The 25,868-nt window shown below is 30.0% G+C and overlaps 1 protein-coding gene and 1 long non-coding RNA gene across 2 annotated transcripts in view; one reads left to right on the top strand and one right to left on the bottom strand.

Moving 5' to 3' along the window:
• Positions 1-5,104: 5,104 nt before the first annotated feature.
• LOC110633549 (uncharacterized) lies at positions 5,105-6,563 on the bottom strand. The gene is made up of 5 exons (XR_009148319.1): positions 6,481-6,563; positions 6,319-6,334; positions 5,839-5,915; positions 5,635-5,734; positions 5,105-5,489 (listed from the first exon to the last, which is right to left on the bottom strand). It is a non-coding gene; the product is annotated as an uncharacterized LOC110633549 (long non-coding RNA).
• A 5,588-nt stretch (positions 6,564-12,151) lies between these two features.
• LOC110664705 (myosin-15) overlaps positions 12,152-25,868 on the top strand; it is a 49,390-nt gene continuing 35,673 nt past the window's right edge. The window contains exons 1-16 of the mRNA XM_058145863.1: positions 12,152-12,489; positions 12,581-12,727; positions 13,276-13,421; positions 13,529-13,685; positions 14,192-14,250; positions 14,780-14,936; positions 15,097-15,246; positions 15,350-15,486; positions 16,638-16,784; positions 16,883-16,984; positions 17,389-17,446; positions 17,552-17,653; positions 18,172-18,209; positions 18,299-18,425; positions 18,523-18,696; positions 19,430-19,561. Of these exons, the coding sequence (XP_058001846.1) occupies positions 12,367-12,489; positions 12,581-12,727; positions 13,276-13,421; positions 13,529-13,685; positions 14,192-14,250; positions 14,780-14,936; positions 15,097-15,246; positions 15,350-15,486; positions 16,638-16,784; positions 16,883-16,984; positions 17,389-17,446; positions 17,552-17,653; positions 18,172-18,209; positions 18,299-18,425; positions 18,523-18,696; positions 19,430-19,561 (1,956 nt within the window). The 5' untranslated portion in view covers positions 12,152-12,366. The remainder of the gene's footprint in view (positions 12,490-12,580; positions 12,728-13,275; positions 13,422-13,528; positions 13,686-14,191; positions 14,251-14,779; positions 14,937-15,096; positions 15,247-15,349; positions 15,487-16,637; positions 16,785-16,882; positions 16,985-17,388; positions 17,447-17,551; positions 17,654-18,171; positions 18,210-18,298; positions 18,426-18,522; positions 18,697-19,429; positions 19,562-25,868) is intronic.

Raw genomic sequence — 25,868 nt, forward strand, 5'->3', positions numbered from 1 at the left:
TATATAGTATTTTTATAGAGTTTATTGCATTAGTTCATGTAAATATTTAGTTTTTTAATTAATTTTAATTACATTTTTATAGTTTTATTTAGCTTAAAGTTAATTTTTTTAATTCTTAATTGATATTTGTTCTTTTTATGAAAAATTATAAAAATCTTACCCTCAGCCATGAGTTTCACATGGTCAGCTATAAGATTGAAGAATTCATACAACTTCTTATGGGATAGAAGAAGGGCGCATGGCCAACCATGAGATTGACTCCTATAAGCAGGGCTAGCCATGAGATAGTCTTTGGAGGTTATTTTTTCAACTAATAGAATTTTGACACATCATCAAAAGTGAGAGAAGAATCCAAAAGAGTAGGTTATTGGAAATTTTGAGCTGGAAAAGAGAAAGGGACATTTTTGGACAGTAAAAGGGGATTCAAACATGAGAAGTTTTAATTTTTTGGAGCCAGAGAAATGCTTGGGAGGAAGAATTTGAGGAGATTGGAGCAAGATTTTCTCATCAAGTCCTCATGCTTCTAGAGTTCTTTCTTTTCTTTTCTTTCTCTTAAATTTTGTTTAGAGATTAAATTGTTATTGCTATGTTTAAATACAATTTTGTTAAGGTTGTTTTTAGTTTTGACATTATGAGTGGCTAGATTTTTTTTAGCTAGGGATTTGTGTAGTTTGACTTGATTTAATCTTTAAATTTTGATCTAATTTTCTCTACTTTGCTAATAGTTGTTATTTGCGAGTTTAATGCTTTTGAGTATATTGGCCAAATACTTAAATGATGTTAGATTTGTAATCTATGATTGGAAAACATGATTATGAATTTGGTTTAATAACAACTATCATAAATTTCAATTAAGAGTGAAAACTGAGATTGGGTTTTGTTGGAATAATCTTTTTCTTAATGCTCTAATTAAGTAAGTAATTCTTTATTGCAAAATAGGAGTTAATTTGATGATTCCCAGAAGGGATTATTAAATATCTTGGATTATTGCCCTTGCAATAATAGTTAAATTTGATTGAGATTAATTAATGGGTCAAGTGAAATCAATTTGTAGCCACTTTTTTTTTATATTAAACCCAAAGTTTTCACTGCTTTATTTAGTTAATTTTAACTTTAGCTCAATTTTAATTTCTTAAATTTAATGTAATTTAATAGTCTAGATATTAGTAAAATTTACATAAATTTTAATAATTAAAGACAATTCTCAAGGGAACGATATTTTACTCATCATTTATTTCTAGTGTGATTCCGTATACTTGCTGACACGTATCAACTTATAAAGCAAATCAAATATTATTATATTTATAGCTTTTTACTAATAAAAATGTTTGACTTACTTACAGCAAAATCAAACGCCCTTAAAATTATGTTCTATTTCTTTTCCTTTATCTTTCACATTCTCTATCTTTTTCGCTCTTTCTCATTCTTTGACATATTCTACCTCTCTTCCTCATACACATATTTTGCCTCTCTCCTTCCCTCTACATCTCTTTGACTCTTCTCGCCCACACACCCACCACCCCCCCCCCCCCCCCCTCCTCCTCCTCTCTCTCGCATCTGCATAACAAGTTGAGACTCTCACACTTCATCTAGCTGCTCAATTTGCCAAATAGAAAAAAAAAAGAGTAATTATTACACGAGATTACTTAACTTTATGAGTGTTTTTATAGATACTACTGAATTTTAATTTCTTTCATAAAATTTATTGAACTTCGATTTAATTTCATAAAAGCTACTGTGATCGGAAAATAAAAGGTTTTCAGGTTAACCTATTGGTCTATCAACTATTTTATAAATAAAATTATTTAACTAGCGGTTATTAATAAAAAAGAAATGGAGAGAGGAGAGGGGTTTGATAGCAAGATAGTAATTGGATGCGTTTTATGCATCCTATTTTCTTTTATCTTTTTAAGAAGCTAATAAAATAAAGTAATTTTATTTGTAAAATAGACAGGTTAGTAGGTTAACCTAAAAATAATTAATTTTTAGTCACATTAATTTTTATGAAATTAAATTGAAGTTCAGTCAGTTTTATGAAATAAATTAAAATTTAGTAACTTCTATGAAAACACTCGTAAAATTAAGTGACTATATATGATATTTACCCATAAAAAAACACATGAACAACCTCAAAAATTCAAGAAAATCCCTAAAACTAGAAACTCATATATGAGGTAAAACAATTAAAAGCATAAAAAATTCCCATCCACTAAAAAAAGGCACAAATTCTTATTCAAATCCCAAAATACAAAAAAATCAACAATGTTTATTTAAATCAAAAGATGATTTATATAAAATTGAAACATTTGAATTTCACTGAAACAATGTCTTCCCAATAATTTCTAAGTAAACCAATAACGACAAGAACAATAACAATTTAACTACATGGAGTAACCAAAGATAACTAGAAAATCACAATAGGAAGCAAAATCACTAGCAAATCCAAAGGTGATAGAGATCAACAACAAACAAATAAAGAGGGACACTGATAGTGAAAACCATAGAGGGGAAGATTAAGAGTTACTAATTGAATGTGGTTCTGGTAGGAAAACGAGAATCAGAGTGTGGGTATGAAAGAAATTCAGAGAATGAGATAAAAGGGTCAAATGCAGAGAGAAAGATAAAGAAATTGAGAGGCTAAGAGGAGCAGAGTAGTGAAAGAGGAATTGCACCAATTGCAAGAATAATTCATCAATAGGTGCAAGTATTAGTAATTTAAAATTTTTCATAACCTAGGGTTTTATGCATCATGCAACCACATTAATCTATTGAAAAACACACCATTTGGTCATACTATATCATGTTTCAAATGCTAATCAAGCATTATTGCCATTAGGAAATATTTTCCCCAAAATTAACAAGTTAAGATTTTAGAGAATTTATTACCAAATAGGCGCAGAATCAAATTCTTAACACCTTATCTGGGAACCATCAATTGTTGACCCTCTAGTTTGTCCACACAAGCTTCTTGATCAAAGCCTTTTAATCAACTCAAAAACCTTTTTTCTTCTTCCTTGTGGTTTGGCCAGCAACTTAGAAGGGAGGAAGAGTATGTTGTTTTTGAGTTTTCTCTCCTTGGAAGTGGTGAGAAACACTTTCTCACTTATAATTCAAGATCAACAATACTTGGTGTTCTTAAATTTTTATCTCAATGATGAAGATAAAACTAAAGAGAGAGAAGGGAACAATGGCCGGCTCAATAGGATGAAGAGGATGAATTAATTTTATCTCTTATCCCATTATAAATATCTTAACTTTATATTTAATATTAGCTAACAAATGCTCACTTCTAATTCGATAATCAAAAGTGTTGTTCCATTCTAATTGGTGCACTTGTCAATGCTTAATATTAATCATAAAATTAAGACTTGATTAATTAACATTAATCATGCCATTTAATTAATCAATCAACCATTAATTAATTAAATTTTCTCTCATATTTGACTAAGTCAACATGGTCAAACTTTGACAAGTCAAAATTCATCTTATTCCTTATGTCAATTTTCAAGTTTATATTTAAATACTTTGAATAATAACTTGAATACTTCCATTGATAAATTTAGTTTCAAGTTATGCTAGGGACTTTATAATCTAATTGCAAACTAAATTAATTAACTCAATTAATCAATTAAACACTTTAATCAATTAATTAAATTAATTTTGCTTTGATTAATTTGCTCTTGTGCGTGTGACTTACTATATTCATCACTAATTAGCAATGAGAATAATATTAACTCCTTAATATTATTGGAGTTGTTCCAAACTCAAAATGAAATTTTCTTTTTATTCAAGTTCTCATAAGTCATAGTTGGCATCTAGCATTATGTGCTATGACCACCCAATTAGTTATGAATTAGTTCTCCAATACATGAACCTTAGATCATACATACCATGCACTTGAATCTCTCCATTATAAAATTTCAATTCAAGCTGGAATCATGGTTTATGTCAAACTCCAATTGTATTGAATCTTATGTTCTTTTTTTATTCTAATTCTTGATTAATAAGACGTACTTGTCAGAAACTCTTTTCTGCTAATTCTATCTGTCCTGGCCAGAAACTTGAATAATCATAAATAATTAAATGAACATAGGATTTTATCTCTATTTACTTAGGGTAACGAATTCCATATTGACTAACACTTATCTTCATGTATAACTAGTCGGAGCCAATACCTGCTCATATACTCATACCTAGTAAAAGTATAAAAACAGTATTAAACTCAAACCACCTATATATAATATAACTATGTTATCCCAGGTTAAGGTATTATATGCACTATGATAATCTAGATAACTTTGTATTGACAATAGTAAACTCCATGTATAAGTCATCTTGTGTCACTGGTTCGGCCTACTTGTCATATAAGTGTCCATCATATTTATCATATGGAATGAGACTCACAATTCCATCGTATTAGTATCTCATACTAATCTATAGAAACAAACATAAGTGACAATCTTTCTAGATAAGTCATTTCCAATGAAATATTCTAAATTGTGAATCAAATTTATAATATTTGTACTAGATGGTTCTGTCACTCATATTCTTAACAACTTAAGAATAAAATATCTAACAATATATTAAAGGGCATTTTCAAATTAAATTCAAACCATTTGAACATAAATGAAAAGAATAATTGCCATTAAATGAAAGTAATTATTTACATGATACAGTACAATGATATGTTATAGGGCATATTACTAATAGATAACACTATTTGTCCATGGACTTTGGCTTTGGGGCATTGCTTTTACAAATTATGAGGGCAGGAGCTGGAGGCAAGGGAGATTGTCAAAAGCTTTTAAGTGATGAGTGATTGAGAGAACTGAATTCTCGTCATTCTCCTGTGGAGTGTGAGACATAGAAAATATAGTTTAATATTAAAATTTTAATCATAATAATTATAGCCCTATTTGACAATACTAGTTGTTCTAGTAGTCGTTAATTATTAGATATTAGCCGTTAATAATTAATTATTTATGTAGCTGTTAAAGTAGAAATATTCTGTAAAAATAGTTGTTGGGCTAGCTATTAAATATATAAATAGTGATAAAATCCCATTGACCCTAATCAAAACACTCCCTCAACCTCTAATGCTTCCTCAATCTCTAATGCTTCCTCAATCTCTAAAAGTTAAGAAGAGTATGGCACATACTGATAGGACCAGACTCGAGATACACTACTAACCTAATTAAGGGTGCGGGGGCAATACTTCACAATACAAATGGATATAAATTTAAAGAGTTATAAACGATTATAAATATTAAATATTTTAGCCTTGAGGGAGAGGGAGTTGATGCATGATAGTTAAAATTCCGAAATAAATTTCCAGCAATGGAAATGAAAACACGTTAGATGAAGTCTCTCACAGAAAACTACATAAATTTGCTCTCCATTAATGTTAGGATGCGCCAACTTCTTCAGATAATCTACGTACCAACTTCGCCCAGTTATGAAACAGTCTGAGACTGCAAGTGCTCAGCTACCTGCACAAATCAGTGTTCATTTGTCAATCAAACTGCCCCTTAATCATGATTAAAATTGCAAGGAGAAAGAAGTTGAATATATATATATATATATATATATATATATATATATATATATATATATATATATATATATATATAAGACCTTTTTTCTGTTTTTGATGCTATGGAGAGTTGCAATGAGACGCTCTTCCATGATTTTGATCTGTGCTAAGTTGTCAACATTGAAAGGATTCTTCCAATCCCTGACGAGGATAATCTTAATTTCATCGTTAATAATTCCACATCAAAGCTAGATGGACTAATAATAATGATAATTATTTGGTAATTAAGAATTAATTTAACCAACCTTAGAATGTTCATCTTTTCTGTGAGCTTTTGTTTCATTTCTCCCAATTGATGTCTTTGCAGCTGTGAGCTTCCAAACTATTATAATTTTCAAATAGAAATCAGCAAAATGTTCAATTTAGTCCCTATACTTATTGGAAAAATTCAATTTAGCTCATTTTTAACTTTTTGTCCAAATTAGTTCAGACGTTTTAATTTAAACTCAATTTAGCTCAATATAAGCTAAATTTTTTAATTTCTTAATTTAAATAAAAAATCAGGAAGTTTAATTTCCTAATTTTGAGATTAAATTTTTTAATTTCTTGATTTTAGCCCAAAAATCAAGAAGCTCAATTTCTTAATTTTCTTAATTTTTGGCTAAATTATGCTTAAATTGAAATATCTCGACTAAATTAAATAAAAAATTAAAAATAACTAATTTAAACTTCCCCAACTAGGCTCAATTTTAATTGGTTTCTCTGCGTCAAGGAAAGGAACATACTTTCACTGCTTCAGCTCTGCAAATTATGGCAAGAGGAGGAAAAAAAAATAGTAAGCTTCATGGATATATGCATAAATAAAATAAAAAGATTTTTATTTTTATTTTTTTAATATAATTAACATTTAAACTCGAGATTTAACAATCTATTGTTATTAGAAGTACCTGTGCGTGTCAAGTAAAATGTTTCCTGTATCAATTGTTGTGTTGGCCTTTGAGTATTCTTTCTTCAGTAACTTCAAAAAAATATGAAATAAAATAAAATATTAAAAAAACAAAATTAGAAAAGTAATATCAAAATGTGTTAAATCTTATTTCTTACCTTCATGGTATAGATTCTCCTGAATACATTCAGGAAGCAGAAAAATTAGCAATTGAATAATGAAAATGTTAAATTAAACACGCGAAAATGTTAAATTTTTTCATTAATTAGCCTCAATTTTAAATAATTATTAACACAATAACCAAACAGAATCAGCCTCCACACCTTTGTTCTCGTTCTTCAATAGTTAAATTTAACAGTCTCTCTAAAACTGCACTTAGATCTCTGCAACAACCAAAACCCGTCAAAGTTTAAGCAAAACTCTTATATGCAATCATGCTTAGTAGTATTAAGTTTATTTTAGGGTTTATCAATTTTTACAATAAAATACCATTGCCAATTAAATCTTTATATTTAATTAATGTCTTAAATCGAGCCATAATCAATAAATCGTTAATATATAGTGCTTGAAAAATAATTATAATGGTTTTTATTTTGAGTTGTAGTCAATTTATAATTTGACTTATAATTTTTTATTTATTAAAGTATGCTAAAAATTTATTAACGGTCGAGTCAATTGAAAACATTAATCAAATGCGAAAATTTAATTGTTAATTATACAAATTTTTGAGTTTAATTACAGAAGTTGACAAATTTTATGATAAATTTCAGTCATCCTCAGATAGAATGTAAGGCAAAATAAATAAAATTGTTACCAAAATTAATTATACAAGAATTGCATATGAAGAAAATTGAAAGCGAAGAAACGATTACTTGTCATGGCCAATGTAGAGGGAAGGCTTGCCGGCGGGAGAAAACATGAGAAGCAAGAGATCAACATCGCACAATGTGGCGAGTTCTCTAGCCTTATTTAAAATTCCAACTTTTCTCCTTGAATATTTTATTTGCCTCGCCTTGGCGCATTCCAATCTCAATATCCTTAGCTTCTTTCTTCCCATCTTCTCAGACTCTTGCAGCAGCAGCAGCAGCTGCAGCTCCTCGGCGTTACCCCTAATCTGCACCATTATGCGAAAATATGGAAAATAAATAATTAATTATTACCATATTTCTCTGGATTTTGTTAAACTTAATTTGGAATCCATTTTCAGAAGCTATGGGTGTCCACGTGCTCCTCCTAACACTGAATAAAAATCCTAACCCACCAATAACATGCAGCCATCTAGTTTTGCTTTGGGGATTAATAAAAATGGTAAATGAATGTAGCTTTCATTTGAAGGCTATAACTATATTAATTGACTTTATATGAAAGTACGTTTAATAAATTATAGATTAAATAATTATATCAATATTAATTAAAATATATAAATAATTAATATATAAATTTTGATATGATATTTAATGAAAAGTTTTTAAACTAATAATTTATCATCGAGCATGATATCCTGGTGGTTAACTTAGAGAGATGGTTTTGTCCCACTCGGTTCGACTCTTTGCACTAGCATGATAACTAAATATTGTTCGCATTTAGATGTGCAATGGGAGAAGGCAGTGAGTTATCTAATAGTTTGTCTCCTTCGGTACCATAGCAGGTTCAATGATAGATATCTTCCTATGGGGTTGAATTAAATTGAGAACGTCAACCGGTGACCCCAGGCCTCAGGCTTAAGGGGCTATAATCGTTATATCCAGATAACCTTCATTTGTTATAATTAAAAAAAAAATTCTACTAAATATATTCTGGTTTTAACCGAAACTAGTCAAACTCTAATAAATCATATCCATTTTGATTCAAATTGAAATAAAATCAAATAGAGTTTAATCGATTCAATCTAATTTTTTAATAAAAATCATATTTGTCCACTTTGAAAAATAAAAACTACAAACAATACAAGTAGTCTTAATCTTAAATTAGTTAGAGTTGGTAATATAAATTTCTTTTATTTTTCGTCATTCAACTTTGTTAAACATTAAATACATATCAATATTTAAAACTTGTAAATTATTTAATACTAATCCCTCCACGTTATCCATTGTTATAAAACTTAAATCATCTTGGTGATCCGGGTATAAAATCAAGTTGATTCTCTCATTAAACTAGACGATAAGTTAACTCGAAAAAATTCAAATGACCTGCTATTTAAATAGTGACCAATTGACCAAGTTATTCATTGATGAGGTTAATTTAATTTAATTTATTTTAAATTAACAATTTTTAAAAACATTAATAATATTAATATTTTAAAATTTTTATATTTATATTTAGTCAATGAATATAATATTATTTAACTATTATTTTTTTGTTTATAATAATATGATAAATTTTATAAAATGGTATGTTTATTTCTTCATTTTTACCATATAATTAATATTTCATAAATATTTAAAAAATAGTTATTCATTTATAAAATTATTTTTATTTTATATATTAATTATAAAGTTTGAGTAAAAATAATTAAAATTTAAGTATTTTTAATATTATCACGAAAAACTTAAAAGTATTATTAAAATATATGTAATTATAGCTTGATAAAAGTTGAAATATTAGTTTTAAAAATAAAATTCAATTGAAATATTTATTTAATTATATTAGTAATGGTAATAATTAATTAATTAATATATATTTAATTAATTTTTTAATGACTCACCGATTAAATCAATAACTTGCTGATCCACTCCTTCGCTAAAGTCAAGTTTCGGTCCAGTTTTAATAACTGTGAAGATATCTTAAGTATTTTCTTCTTATTCTCATTTATCTTTGAATTTTAATTTTCACCTTTATTTGTCTTTGGTTTTGTCTATGTGGATGATAGCATGTTATGTCAATGGCTTATTGATATTGATAATTCAACAAGATGGTGATATATTTCTTCTTGATATGATTTCTGGTGTTTATAAATGATGAGATGTTGATGACCAATGGCAATGGGTACTATATTTGAAGCAGAGGGCTTTGTTGGTTGTGGAGAAAAACAGAAAAGGTATAATTTTATAGGTAAATAATTTATTAAATTTTAAAAATTAAAAATAAAACAGTAATTAATTTTCATAAAATATAAAATTAAAAAACAACAATGTTAATCAACATATTTATTGGTTTTATCAAATTTTGCATTAAATTGAATTTAAATTAAATTTTTTTTAATAAATTTTAAAAAAATTAAATAGAGCTAAATATATAGATGAAATTGAGATTTAAGCTGTCATATTATTAGGTTTATTTTTTGAATGGAAAAATTATTATTAAGTCCCTGTATCTTAACGAAATTAACTACTTGGTCCATATATTTTAAAAAATATTTTTCGTTAATTTTTTTATTACTCATATTATTTACACTATTATTTAGTCCCTCTTTTTTAAAGAAACTAATTAGTTGATCTCTATATTTTTAAAAAATACTATTATTTAATTCTTTTACTTTAATGAAATCAATTAGTTGAATCATGTATTTTGAAAAATATATTCTTAGATAAAAATAAAAATTTTTCTATATAGAGACTAAATTTTAATTTACATTTTTTTAAAATTTCTAATTTTTGGACATAATTTTTATATTTTATCTACTTAGAAATAATTTTTCTTAATTATTTAGAAATTTAAAGAAACTAATTAATTTTCTTGTGTAAATAGCTTGCACAATTTTTATTGACAGATGAAAAATAAAGAGAGAATAAGAGAGAGAAAGGTGTGAGTATAGAGAAAAAAAATATGGAGAGAGAAATAAGAAAAGATAAAAAAGAAATAAGAGAGAAAAATTAGGTAGTTTACGTATAAAAAAATAATTATAAATTAAATAGTTAATAAAGTTAAATTATAAATACTAACTAATATGTTTTTCTATAATACAGATACTAACTAATTAGTTTTATTAAAATAGAGATACTAAATATTATGTTAACTAATATTGACAAATAAAAAATCTGATAAAAAGATTAAATAGTTTAATAAAAATTTTTATAGAAATTAAATAATATAATTTTTACAATTTCATAGAAATTAAATAATATAATTTTTATAATACAATAATTAAATAATTTTATTAAAATATAAAAATTAAATAATAATTTAAAAAAAAATATTAAAATTAAAATATTCATTTTCCATATTTCACTTTCACTGGAAAAATATGCCAACCAAGTCACAATCCACTATTCACATATGTGCTGAATCTTGAAACTCACATGTTTAAGATTATTTTAACTTTAAATGCATTTCTAATTATCCATTCTAATTAAATATTATTTCACACATAATTTTACTTTAATGGAATGAATAACAATAATATACTGCCTGACACCTGTGATTGTGGTCGGAGCGAGTGGGCCCTGAGATTTCAGCGCTAAGTTAAGAAGAAACCACAAAATTCAAATCACACGTGGCATGGATATTGCTGCAAACCTTACCCTCGAAGAAAATAATTACGTGTTTGACAAAAATATTAAAAAATAAAGAGTTAAATTATAAATTTTTTAACTTTTAAAAGAATTAATTACTTTATTTATCTAAAATTGTAATATATAATTTAAAAAATTATTTTAATAATTAAAAAATATTTAATATTAAATTAATAAAAAATAATTATTACTTTTTGTAATCGCTCATGAATATTATTTATATGTTTAAATAAATTATATTTATTTTTTACTAAAATAATATTTATGTCCTTTTAAAAAATTAAATATTAATCATAAGGATTTAAAATAATGCTCTCTTCATTTAATTTTAATATTTTTTTTAAAGTTTTCATAATATTAAGGAAATTATTAAAAAATAAAAATTTTATAAAAAATATTAATAATTAACTAAAATATCTTTAAAAAAGTATTAAGAAAAGATAAATAAATTGAGAATAATAATAGATAAGAGTTTTTTTATATAATATTATCACGTAGCTAATATGCGACAGTGTATAATATGTGATAGATAATTAATTATTTAATAAGTAACATTTTAATACTATAATAATAAAATAATTTAAAAAATATTAATAAATATTAATTATATATATTTATAATTATATTATATATATATAGATTTTAATCGTTTATATTATAAAATTTTTATTAAAAGATTTGAGAGATAAAAATAATAAAAATAAAATTTAAAATAATTAATAAAAAAATCGATACAGTATTATTTTTTATAATATTGTCATATAATTAATATATAATATTTTACTTTTATAATATTATCATATAATATTTTTTATTATATATAAATTATAAATTATTTGATATTTATTGTCATTATTATAAGTTAATTTACAATGTATTAATATATATTAATTATATATTTATATTTATATTATATATATTTTAATTATTTTAATTATGAAATATTTGTTAAAAAAGTTTAAGAAATAAAAATAATAAAAATAAAATTTAAAATAATTAATAAAAAATTTAAAATATTATATTATTTTTATATATTAAAATTAAAAAATATAAATTAAAATTATTAATAATCACATAATTAATATAGATAATTTTTAATAATAAATGAAAAATTTTATTTTTAATTATAAAATTTACCAGAAAAAAAAATGAAAAAAGGTGCGATTTCGCTTCAAACGCGCAAGTAGCGATCGAGTACGAGCAATTTTAATTTTTAAATAACAACCAAACCATGACCAATTAGCTCCTGAAGCCTCAAGGGGTGACGTGTCGATTACGACACGAAATACATTTGCTCTCTTTCGTTACGCTATGCCTGCTAAAGGCGGGAACACAAAAATTTTCACCCCAAGCCTCTCCCTTGTCCTCCTCTTGTATTGTCTTTGTTACGGCTTCTCTGATCTTTTGCTTTCAATCTTTGTTCATACCAAACCAACATGAATCTGCGCAAGGGCTCTAAGGTTTGGGTAGAAGATAAGAATTTGGCTTGGGTTGCTGCTGAAGTTACTGGTTTTGCTGGAAAGCATGTCCAACTCCTCCTCACTAATTCTTCCAAGAAGGTGACGAATTTTTCTTCTCTTAGTTTGGTTTTCAGGAATATGAGTTGGTTTTTGACTTTTACTCTTTGTTCATTTTTCAATTTTCGTGTAGGTTTTGGCTTCTCCGGAGAAGCTGTTTCTCAGGGATGATGATGAGGAGGAGCATGGAGGAGTTGATGACATGACTAAGTTGACTTACTTGCATGAGCCTGGAGTGCTTTACAATCTCGAACGCAGATATGCTCTTAATGATATTTATGTAAGTTTATCTATCTATACATTCTTTTCAACTGCTTAGTGCAGTTGACAAGTGTTATTATTATTATTTTTTTTGCTTAATTGAAAGAATCTTGTTCATTTCTGGGAAATCTTCATCTTAATTGTTGCTATTTATATGTGAACTTTGTCCATAGCCGTTGTATTTAAGTCAACTGGGGGCAATAGGGTGAGGATTTGAAATTTGAACTACCATATTATGGAGAGTTGAGGTTATTGGCATCTGACATAATAAGTTGAGCATTTTTAGTGTGAAATGGAATTGAGCTGGATTTTTTACTATTGAATGATTATTTTTGCGTTGTTGTGACCATGCTTGCAATGGACATTTTGCAAAGCTCAATGCAGATTGAAGTGATTTTTTTTTTTTTTTTGCGACCCAGTTAATTAAATAATTCATTTTCTGAAGCAGTGAAGCCAATGCTGATCTGTAATTCTAACCACTTACTATTGGAATGCAGAATTTAAATATGAAGGACTTTGCAATGTCATGATGTAATCTTCTTTTCCTCCTTTCTGTTTTTTCGATAGACATACACAGGAAGCATTTTGATAGCTGTTAATCCATTCACCAAGCTTCCTCATCTTTACAATGTGCATATGATGGAGCAGTATAAGGGAGCACCATTTGGTGAGCTAAGTCCTCATGTTTTTGCTGTTGCAGATGCATCATATAGGTATCTCTCATGAAAGATGTTTCTATGGAAATCAAATGTTGATTTGTGATATATATAGCTTACTATATAAAGTGGTCTAATTAGGTTCTATTTGGTTTTAAATCTAGAGCTATGATGAGTGAAAGTAGAAGCCAATCTATACTGGTTAGTGGAGAAAGTGGGGCTGGAAAAACTGAGACAACAAAATTGATCATGCAGTATCTAACTTATGTTGGTGGTCGAGCCTCTGGTGACGACAGAACAGTTGAACAACAAGTTCTTGAAGTAAGACTTGAGACTTCTTTCCCCTCCTCCCCCACCCAACCACACCACCCACCCAACCACCCCGCGGTGCCCGCCCCTATTCTTTGCTCCATTTTGCTAGCATCTTTTTCTCAAACAAGAACTGGATACAGCTTAGTTAAAAAGGCCAGTGTCCAGTCGGAGTTACTATACATTGGTGTAATTTTGCATATACCACAATTGTGTGTATATCCATGCATTTACGAGTCACATTAATTCAACTTAAATTATGTTTTCAAAAGAAAATTTCCCATTGGTGCAAGAGAAGCAAATTTTAGGTTTTTACCTAAACATCTGGTTACAGAAGGGATATGGGTTGGATCCGTAAAGATTTGTTCTGGTTAACTTGCTTCATTTTTTTAGTTCCCTTAAACTATTTTTATGAGGCAATCTGCAAAATTCATGTCTTATCTGTACATTTTGGACATTTTTTATTTACATGTCTTTCCGATCAAGGTGTTGCTGATTCATAATTTTGCATAATTCAGTCAAATCCACTGTTGGAGGCATTTGGTAATGCAAGGACTATTAGAAATGACAACTCAAGGTGGGTTGGAGTTTGTTTTAAAAAATGTTGATTTATTTCTTTGCCCACTTGTAGCTTTAAAGTGGTTGCCTTTTAGTGCTTCTAGTTATTATCTCTCAACACATTTTCGAGTAATGAATGTCCAACAAGTCATTCTCCATATGAAGACTAATTATTCCAATTGTTATGACTAAATGACGGTGAAAAAAGTTTGGGCACAATGAAAAGAGGCATATAAATGCTGGAACTGCGAGGAAATCTCTACAGTAATGGAAATAGCTGCACCTTAACTGACTGACTATAATACAACTGCGAAGGAAAAAAAATGCTAAAGATTGGAGTTATTATGTAACTTGTATTACATGAAGGCATGTTGGATAATTTCTGCCATTTGAAGATTATGATAGTAAGATTTTTGGATTCATCTCAATTTGAAAGAATTGTGCAATTTGATTTTATATTATTCTTTCATCTTGTTAATTTTCAGCAATGCTAATCTTCCTTCTAACATTTTTTGTTCTTGCCAATATCTTTTGTATTGTCATGGCAGTCGTTTTGGGAAGTTTGTTGAGATCCAATTTGATGCAAATGGTCGAATATCTGGTGCTGCTATTAGAACATACCTTCTGGAACGGTCTCGTGTAGTTCAGATAACAGATCCTGAAAGGAACTACCATTGCTTTTATCAATTGTGTGCATCTGGGAGGGTATGCAACTCCCTGTGCATTTTGTTTAGTGCTTTTATAGTGATGCTTTTAATGATTGAGTTTTTCTAAGTCAAGTGTCTTTTTGTGGCACATGTTGTCCTTGTACAGTGCAATTTGGTAGCTAATATATGTTACCTTTGGGTTGTCTATATGGGTCTAGGTTGCAGAAAAGTACAATTTGGATCATCCAAGCCACTTTCATTACTTGAATCAGAGTAAGACCTATGAATTAGATGGAATTAGCAATGCGGAGGAGTACATGAAGACAAGGAGAGCAATGGAAATTGTTGGTATAAGTCATGAAGATCAGGTTTACGAACATTACGCAATGGCCTAGTTCTTTATCTTACTTTTCCTTTTGTTACTCTTTTCTTGGGTGTTCTCCTACTTATATTGCCTTAATACTCTATCAGGAAGCTATATTTCGCACCTTGGCTGCAATTCTTCATCTTGGAAATGTTGAATTCTCTCCTGGAAAAGAACATGATTCTTCAATTGTAAAGGATCAGAAATCTAGCTTTCATATGCAGACGGCAGCTAATCTTTTTATGTAGGTGATATATTTAATACCTCAGAAAGTATTTCTGGTTTGAATGAATGGCTGACCTGTGTATGACGTTGACTTTAGTTCCTTTATTTGTCTGTCAGTTTTTAAATCAGAATTGTTAAATTGTTCACAATGTTTTTCTATCTAAAGCATATGGGAAGTGCAAGAATTGTAATTTTTTTTTACTATTTTAGTAAAGAGTGAAAAATTCAATTATTCTTGATGACGTATCTCAAAAGATAATGATTAATATTCCATTTTTAGATTTTTATTGTAGATGAGCTTATTACATTTGGCTTGAATGAAAGTAAAAATTGCATTAACAGGCTGGAATGTGGATGCAATTCTTAATTTATTGAAGCTCCATGTGTAAGTCCATCATACGATACTGGATCCAGCCATCCAGGATCTCAAAAAATGGCTGTACAGTTCCATAACAGCCAGATAATAACAGAAAATGATTGGCTGATGCAGATTTTTTTTTTTTTTTTGGTTTAAAAGGCTGATACAAATTGGGTCTTATGTGTTGGTAAATTTGAGAATCATGGGTGTTTTGTCCACAATGGTGTGCACCAGACAAAATGTCTGACATGCACCATTACATAGTGAGATGCTAAGGGCGTGAAGATGGCTACTTCACTTTTTTCTAGTTTAAATAAAAAGGCTACAAGTCTTTTTTCTTTTAACTTATGTTCTATATTTTTTTTCTTCTATATTTAAAGATTTAATTTTGCCATTTTGTAATGCATACTTAATTTTTGCTTTTAAACATTTTTACATCCATGGTGAAAACATGTTACACTATTAATAAATTATTTTATAACTAGAAAATCATAAAACTGTGAATTTTATTTTTTTCCCCTTATTTTTAAAAGAAATCGTAGAAGTAATGGTTGAGTTTGATACAGTTCAATACCGTCTTCTCATTGCAAAAGCAACAGACACTGTTATTTAAATCCCTGGATTAAAAATGAAGAAAAGAAACAAACAAAAAGAGAAAATTCTTCTTTGTTTTGAACATGTGGCATCAATGGAAATTGAATGTTTTTATTCTTTATCAAGAGTTTTTATACATTCCAATACACAAGAATTTACCTTAGTTTAGGGGTTGTTGGCATTTGGTACTTTCAGCAATTACATTACTTATTCATCAGGTGTGATGTCAACCTTTTGTTGGCAACATTGTGCACTCGTACAATTCAAACCCGTGAAGGAAGTATTGTAAAGGCTCTTGACTGTAATGCCGCTGTTGCTAGTAGGGATGCCTTGGCAAAGACAGTTTATGCTAGGCTTTTTGATTGGTATGCTTATTCTCATTTTGATTGAAGGGCTTTGCCTTTTTCTTCATCTGGAATTCTTTTGACAAGCTGCATTTGTTTGGTTTGAATTTTTCTTTTAGGCTTGTTGATAAGATTAATAGGTCTGTTGGGCAAGATCTGACTTCTCAGATTCAAATTGGAGTATTGGACATTTATGGCTTTGAATGCTTTAAATGTAATAGGTAATGTGTCTTGTTTAAAACTCTGTTAGCCCTTGTTATTGCTATTGCATGAGACAGAATCATTACATAGTGTTTGGAAGAAGTTTCATCTTCATCACTCTGACACTATACAAGTGAACAGTTTCACCAGAGTGTCTTTTTGAACATGTAATTTTATTTAGGGTGTTCTCTTATTTATTCTCCTGTTCAAAGAGTGTAGGAGGGTGCTTCCCCTTACCGATCATTATTTTTCTAAGTTTATTACTACTAAAGAAATGTATTTCTAAGATGTTTGTGTTCTGTCTTTCTAGACTTGGATATGTAGTTTGTATAGTTTTTATTTTGAATCTGCACTGTTCCAATATTGGCATTGCTTGGCATCATCTTCTGTGCCCTAATTTCTTTAACATGATTACTATCGACAGTTTTGAGCAGTTCTGCATTAATTTTGCAAATGAGAAACTTCAGCAACACTTTAACGAGGTGTGCAATGTTTTCATTCAAGATGAGATGACATTTGCCAAGACTTTTTTTCTGGGCTAACTTTTTTTTTTATTTTTTTATTATTTTTTTTAAAATATATTTCAGCATGTGTTCAAGATGGAACAGGAGGAGTATCAAAAAGAAGAAATTAATTGGAGCTACATTGAATTTATAGACAACCAGGATGTTTTAGATCTAATTGAGAAGGTTCTCATTTTACTCTCTGAAAAATGTTATGTAGTCTGGCTGATTTATTATTCATGGCATTATTTAATGCTATACTGCTAACCTTCCTTTCTAATATCACAGATCTATCTAGTTTGTGTTTCCTTTTACTATGACCCATTCTGCATGTATTTGGTGCTGTGAATGATATTGAAGGTGCTATAAGGGTTAAAAGTAGGTTTTATAGGAAGAAAATTCTCCTAAAATTAGTATTTTTCAATTTGTTAAGTTTTCTGGATATTGTTTTAGCTCAAAAATTCGGTTTACATTTACATGAAGGAGATACACTATTGTGTTTTCAATATTTAACGCTCAGCTTAATGGCACCCTACTGGAAATTTGCAAAGATGCTTCTATCTTTTAACCCCAAGATTGTCAAGGCATCTTTTTGCTCGATTTTTTTAGAGTCCTCTCTTTTTTTTATATAATTTTTTTTCTTAATTTTATGGCATTAGTTTCTGTTACTGTTGGGCCTTATGTCAGCATGCACTTGTTTGCAGAAACCTATAGGGATAATTGCTCTCTTGGATGAAGCGTGGTACAGTTTGAATTCTTCACTATGAATTGATGCATTTTATTTTATAAAATTGCCTATAGGCATCTTAACCTAATTTTCATTTTATGCAGCATGTTCCCGAAATCAACACACGAAACATTTTCAACCAAGCTATTCCAGAATCTCTGTGCTCACCCAAGGCTGGAAAAGGCAAAATTTTCAGAAACAGATTTTACCATTTCTCATTATGCTGGCAAGGTACGTTGTATTTCACTTCATACTGCAAAAGACATTATGTTAGGATCCATTGGAGCATTCTTATGAAGAACGACTGCTCTTTTTTCCCCTCCTGTAGGTCACCTACCAAACGGACACCTTCTTAGATAAAAATCGTGATTATGTAGTGGTAGAACATTGCAATTTGCTGTCTTCTTCCAAATGCTCCTTTGTTGCTGGTCTTTTCCCTTCACCTCCTGAGGAATCTTCCCGATCGTCATATAAGTTTTCTTCAGTGGCCTCTAGATTTAAGGTATACAATTTTCTTCTCTTAGCCTTCATCTTCTTTGCAGTGAATTGGTTTACTAGCTGATGTGTATAAAAAAATGTAAGAAGTAGAAGAGAATGATGCAAGATCATGAAAGAAGAAAAGGTTCCCATGCTCCTTAACTTGTGAATTTGTGTCATACTCTTCCACCAAATTAATAGTCTATAGCTTTGTTAGGCAAACAACAAACAGAATCAATGGTTGAATTACGATATGGCTTCGTTTAATGCTTTTATGGGATCCCTGTATTATTTCTCTTTACACGGTCAAAGAATATTATGTCAATTAAGAGTAGCATCTGTGTTTTATCATGATATGTGCATGACATACATGTTAATTAGTTAAAAAAAAAATTACTGAGTCATAACATTCCCCTTCCTCTTTCCCTTCTCTGTCTCCTTTCCCCTATCCACCCCCCAAATCGCCCCATACCTGAGAGGAAAACAACTAAAAATTTAATGTAATATTTTATTAGTTTCCAATTGATATGTGTTGTGTGATATTTTTTGCTTCATTTTTGTCTTAATGGTTCGGAGCAAATATGTTGTTGTATACGATTTTGTGATAATCATTCAAATATTTTTGTTTCTAATGGATTTTGTGTTTTCCATTTACAATTCTTATGGTACCATTATTTCTAGTTGGATGTAAATGCAAGTAATTGGTTGTCAATAACTCACTAATGCTTGTGCTATTAATCATTTTCTTTTGTTTGTAGCAACAACTTCAAGCACTTATGGAAACCCTCAAGTCAACTGAGCCTCATTATATACGTTGTGTGAAGCCAAACTCTTTGAATCAACCCCAGAAATTTGAAAATACAAGCATATTACATCAGCTACGTTGTGGGGTTAGTTATACCAAATTTACTTGTTTTACTTGTTCGGCATTGTTTCCTTCTTTGTGTCCTTTGTTCAACAGTGTTTCAAGTTTTACTTTAGCGCTTGCAATTGGTAATGTTTAGCATCCCATTATTGTTATCAAACAGGAGGCATGGAGTCATGTGGTTGCTCCTTATTCTTATTATGTTGTCCTTTGTAAGGATAACCCTGACGTGTTAGATTTTAATTCTCATTGTAGTAGATTTTTCTTGTTTTCTTGTGATTGTCATTATTTCAAGACATTGCTTAGTTTGGAAGGGTTTATATAAAATAAATGAACAAGTCAATGCAACTATCTTCATGTGGCATAAGATTTGAGTTCATATGTGAATTGTTGAGCATAGGGTGTGTAGCCTAGTATAATTTTGGCAATAATCTACATTTTAAGACCTTCCTTAATACAAAAGTGACAACAAGATTTTTTAAACTCATTATTTATTTATTTATTTATTGTCAAATATAGGATCACGCTTGTCACTCTCTCCTATTTGGAATCAATAATTTAGTGTTTTCTAGTAGTGAGTTACCCTACAAGATTGGAAGATTTGCTAATAATATAATTTAGGGTATTTGGAAGGAGATTGGAAGATGAAATTTGTAGTATTGACCTAAACTTATGGTCATTTGGTGAATTTGATTGGAAAAGAATGTTGGAACTTTAGTTTTTTCCTATGTAATTATTATGGAATAAAAGTGTTTTTCTAGGTTAATTATAAGGTTCCAATTCAGGGAATTTAATGGGAAGACTTATATTTGCTACATTTAGAGGCACTAGAGGGCTATATTTCACATGATTTTGAGGAAATCATGTATTTGATTAGCAAAATCAATGGCTTAGGAGTAATTTATGGTTTATTTATTTCACTCCATATATATCTTGTATCTTCTGTTACAAATGTGGACTCTTGAGAAACAAGTGAATAAAATGTAATTCTTTAAGGTTCTGTGTCTCGTAGTCTCTCTGTAGCTGAACCACGTAAATCCTTTTGTGCCATTATCAGTTCTTAAGATTTTAACCTTAGTATCAAACTGTGTGCAAATCATTTTGTGAAACTGCTAAAAGTAAGAAAACACTTCACTTTTTGCTCTCATCAAATAAACCCATGTCAATTTAGTGCAACAGTCAATAAAAGTGACAAACCATCTATACTTAGACAAAGAAGTAGTTTGGGTAGGTCCTCATACATCAAAATGAATAATCTTAAAAGAAACCAAACTTCTATTATCTGTTGAAAGATAAGAATGTTTTGTATGTTTAGCAAATTCACAAGCATTACAAACTAGTAAATTTGAGTTGTAACTTCTAAACAAGTTAAGATATAACTTTTTTAAAGCAAGAAAAGATGGATATCCTAATCTCCTATGCCACTGAATAATCTCCTCATTAGCACTCATAGATTGTCCTAACAAAGCCTGGTTTGCTTTGGGATTTGAGGAACTACAACCATCATCTAGAAAATACAAACCATCTCGCAACTTACTATCGCCAATCAGTTTTCCTGTTTTTAAATCCTAAAATATGCAATGAGTAGGAAAAAATCCAATTTTACAATTAAGGACTTGGGTAATGGAACTGATGGATAAAAGATTAATGGAAAAGCTGGGAACATGAAGAACTGAAGTGAGATTTATATTGGGATCATGGTTTCAAATTGCGATCGTGGTCGCGGGTAACGGAAACAGGCCTATAACGGCTATAACGTAACAGTAATGGCCTGGCGCTATGCAAATTTTTTTTAAAAATTTGTAAAGTTCGTAAAATGACTGTATATTGGTAGATATAAGTAAAATTAAGACACACAATTATATAATAAGCATAAATACATTAAATAAATATATTAAATCTATCATTTTTAGACATCATTAGCTTTAAACAATTTATAGGCTAAAATAATTATGTAGATAGTACCGAACTAGAATTTAGAATTCTAGATATAGACATGTAGATAGTTATTCCTCCAGTTATTTTTTTTTCATAGAAATTGCAAGTCATTTGTCCTTTTTTTCTTGTTGGAGTGGCAAACTTCCATCCAATGTCATCACTTGGTTTACCAGTATCAGAACCTCCTCCAGGCATTTTCAAATTAGGTGTAAATCTCACTATTCAACAAATGAGATAGAGTTAATTTGAATAAATATAGTTTCATAAGTCACTTGTATCATATTAATAATACAAAATACTATTACTAAGTACTAACTCATCAAATTTGAACATATAAAATGAAATTAATTAATAAGTTAAAAAATAAAATTTTCAATTTTAAAACAATTTTTTTTTAAATTACAACATTTATTTTTTATGAAATTTACACTTACATATCCATTAAACATTACCTATAATAACTAATAAGTATTTAATTTAAACTTAAGTTTTAAATTTTTAATGAAGCCTAAATTTTCTATTCCCAACTCTAAACTTAAACATAGCTCTAGCACATATTAATGAAGCCTAAATTTTATTTTATGTTATTTTGTAATTAATAATGTAAACCCTAAAATTAATTCTGAAAATAATTCAAAATAATTAAAAAAAAAACACATAAACCTATAAATCGGGCAAACTAACCCTTCAAACTACTGACTTAACAACAAATCTAACATGAACATTACTTTTCTTTAACAAATATGCAAAACAACAAAGAAAAGAAAAAAAAAAGCACATAATGAAAATAAATTGTATAAAATAGCAAATAACTCACCTCTTTTAGTCTTTTTCTAAGAATTAGCTTTGGAAATTAGAGTAATCTACTAATCCTAGCCAAGATTCTTAAAAAACAATGAAAGGAGAGATGTTGTATGAAGAAAGGAGGAGACTTTGAGTGAAAATTTTAGAGAAATTGAAGCCAAAATGCAACTGCTGAAGTGCTGCATGTAGAGACAAGAAAAAGGCACCAAAACATTGTGCACATGTGAAATAGTGGTAGAAGAATATTCCGTGTAACGGTCGTTACCATTACCGTTACTGTTACACAACGGCATAATGCCCGTTACGGCTGCAACTCCCTGTTTGCCTGTAAATAACAGCCTCATGGGTAACGACATCCTTCAAAACCTGTAAATAACGGTCGTTACGTTACATAACGGTCGTTATTTGAAACCATGATTGGGAGTGCAAGTAATAGAACCTGTACTAGAAATTGTGGTTAAGGAAACGTGCGTTGTATAGACTTTTTCTTTTTCTGAACATGGAGAATAGGTAGAGAATTTATTTAAAGAGCTTGTCATATGTTTGTTTGCTCCTGTAGTGAATATTTTCCATGTATTTTGTTGAATGAGATACAACTCAACTCAACTCAACTCAACAAAGCCTTTATCTCAAAAATTTGGGGTCGGCTATATGGATTCGCTTTTTCCACTCTGAACGATTTTGGGTTAAATCTTCAGAAATGTGTAATGCTTCTAAGTCATGTTGTACTACTCTCCTCCAAGTCAATTTAGGTCTACCCCTTTTTTCTTTCTATCCTCTAACCTAATGTGCTCTACTTGTCTAACTGGAGCCTCCGTATGTCTACGCTTCACATGACCAAACCACCTCAATCTCCCTTCTCTCAACTTATCTTCAATTGGCACCACTCCTACCTTTTCTCTAATACTTTCATTACGGACTTTATCTAGTCTAGTATGGCCACTCATCCACCTTAACATTTTCATCTCTGCAACTCTTATCTTAGATGTATACGACTCTTTTAGTGCCCAACACTCACTACCATATAATATAGCCAGTCGTATGGTTGTACGGTAAAATTTTCCTTTTAATTTATTGGGAATCTTACGATCACGTAAAACTCCCGTGGCACGTCTCCACTTCAACCATCCGGCTTTAATCCTATGACTAACATCCTCCTCACATCCCCCATCTACTTGAATGACTGAACCTAGATATTTAAAGTGATTACTTTGAGACAGTTCCACTCCATTCAAACTAACTCCTTCCCTATCACCAGTTTGGCCTTCACTGAACTTGCAATGCATGTATTCTATCTTCGTTCTACTTAACTTAAAACCCTTTGACTCTAGAGTACTTTTCCAAAGTTCTAGCTTCCTATTGACTCCTTCTTGTGTCTCATCTATCAGAACAATATCATCCGCAAACATCATGCACCAAGGAATACTCTCTTGTATATGTTTCGTCAGTTCATCTAAAACTAATGTGAAAAGGTAAGGCTTATGGCTGATCCTTGGTGTAATCCAATTGAGATCGGAAAATCTCTTGTGTCCCCTCCCACTGTGCGCACAATAGTAGTTGCTCCTTCATACATATCTTTCAATACTTGTATGTACCTAATAGATACCCTCTTTTGTTCTAACACATTCCATAAGACCTCTTTTGGAACACTATCATAAGCCTTCTCCAAATCAATAAAAATCATGTGTAGATCTTTCTTCCCATCTCTATATTTCTCCATCAAGCTTCTAATGAGAAAGATCGCTTCCATAGTTGAACGACTGGGCATGAAACCAAATTGATTGAGAGAGATAGAAGTATCATGACGTAGTCGATGCTCCACAACTCTCTCCCACAACTTCATAGTATGGCTCATGAGTTTAATTCCCCTATAGTTTGAGCAACTCTGTATGTCTCCCTTATTTTTAAAAATAGGTACTAAAATACTCTTCCTCCATTCATCAGGCATTTTCTTTGAGTTTAGAATCTTATTAAATAATTTAGTTAACCATGCCACTCCCATATCTCCCAAATACTTCCACACTTCAATTGGTATTTCATCGGGTCCACAGGCTTTACCCACTTTCATTCTCTTAAGTGCTTTCTTTACTTCTAAAGATCTAATCCTTCTAGTATAATTTACATTCTTTTCTATTGTTCTATAATCTATATTCACGCTATTTCCATTTTGACTATTATTAAAGAGATCATTAAAATAGTTTCTCCATCTTTCTTTAATGTCCTCATCTTTTACCAACACTTTTCCTTCTTTATCCTTAATGCACCTAACTTGATTGAGATCTTGGCATTTCCTTTCTCTACTCCTTGCTAATCTATAAATATCTTTCTCCCCTTTTTTAGTTCCAAGTTTCTCATATAACTTTTCAAAGGCCTGTGCTCTTGCTTGACTAACTGCCTTTTTTGCCTCTTTCTTTGCTATCTTGTACTGTTCATATGCCTCATTATTATCACATTTAGGTAATTTCTTATACCATTCCCTTTTTCTCTTCACTGCCTTTTGTACTTCCTCATTCCACCACCATCTCTCTTTTGAGGGTGGTCCATGTCCTTTAGACTCTCCAAGTACTTTTCTAGCTACTTCTCTAACCTTTGATGCCATCTGTATCCACATATCATTGGCCTCCATATCTAGCTTCCATACTTCGGACTCGAGAAGCTCATTTTTGAACTTCACTTGCTTTACTCCTTTGAACTCCCACCACTTTGTTCGAGCTACACTATTTCTTCTGACCTTACTTGAATTGTTCCTAAACTTGACATCCAAGACCACCAACCTATGTTGACTTGTTAAAGCCTCTCCTGGAATGACCTTGCAATCCTTGCATAAAGTTCTATTTGTCTTTCTGGTTAAGAGGAAGTCGATTTGGCTTCTATGTTGCCCACTTTTGAAAGTCACTAAATGTGACTCTCTTTTTATAAAGTAGGTATTTGCTAGTATTAGGTCGTATGCCATAGCAAAATCCAGGATGCTTTTTCCCTCCTCATTTCGACTGCCAAAACCAAAACCTCCATGAACATTCTCATAACCTTCCTATCACTTCCTACATGTCCATTCAAATCTCCACCAATGAAAACATTCTCTTCATTCGGTATGCTTTGCATTAAATCATCCATATCTTTCCAAAACCTTTGTTTACTCTCACTGTCTAGTCCTATTTGTGGGGCATAAGCACTAACTATATTTATTGTTTCTCCTTCTAGTACTAGCTTTACTAGTATAATTCTATCTCCTATTCTTTTCACAGCTACTACTGTGTCTTTCAATGTTCTGTCTATGATTATACCAACTCCGTTCTTATTTCTCTCCTTTCCGGTAAACCACAGTTTGTACCCTGAATTACCCATTTCCTTACTTTTCTCTCCTACCCATTTAGTCTCCTGAATGCAAGCAATATTCACCCTTCTCCTTTCCAAGGTATCCACAAGCTCCATTAATTTTCCTGTAAGTGATCCAACATTCCAAGTACCAACCTTGATCCTCCTCCTATCCTGCTCCTTCCTAATTGGTCTCCTTTTATGATATCTTCTATTGTTTTCTATGTCTATCTTGTGTTCTGTTCTACTATTTGTTCTACTATCTGTCCTATGGA

The sequence above is a fragment of the Hevea brasiliensis genome, chromosome 4, assembly GCF_030052815.1.
Source record: "Hevea brasiliensis isolate MT/VB/25A 57/8 chromosome 4, ASM3005281v1, whole genome shotgun sequence".
NCBI lineage: Eukaryota > Viridiplantae > Streptophyta > Magnoliopsida > Malpighiales > Euphorbiaceae > Hevea > Hevea brasiliensis.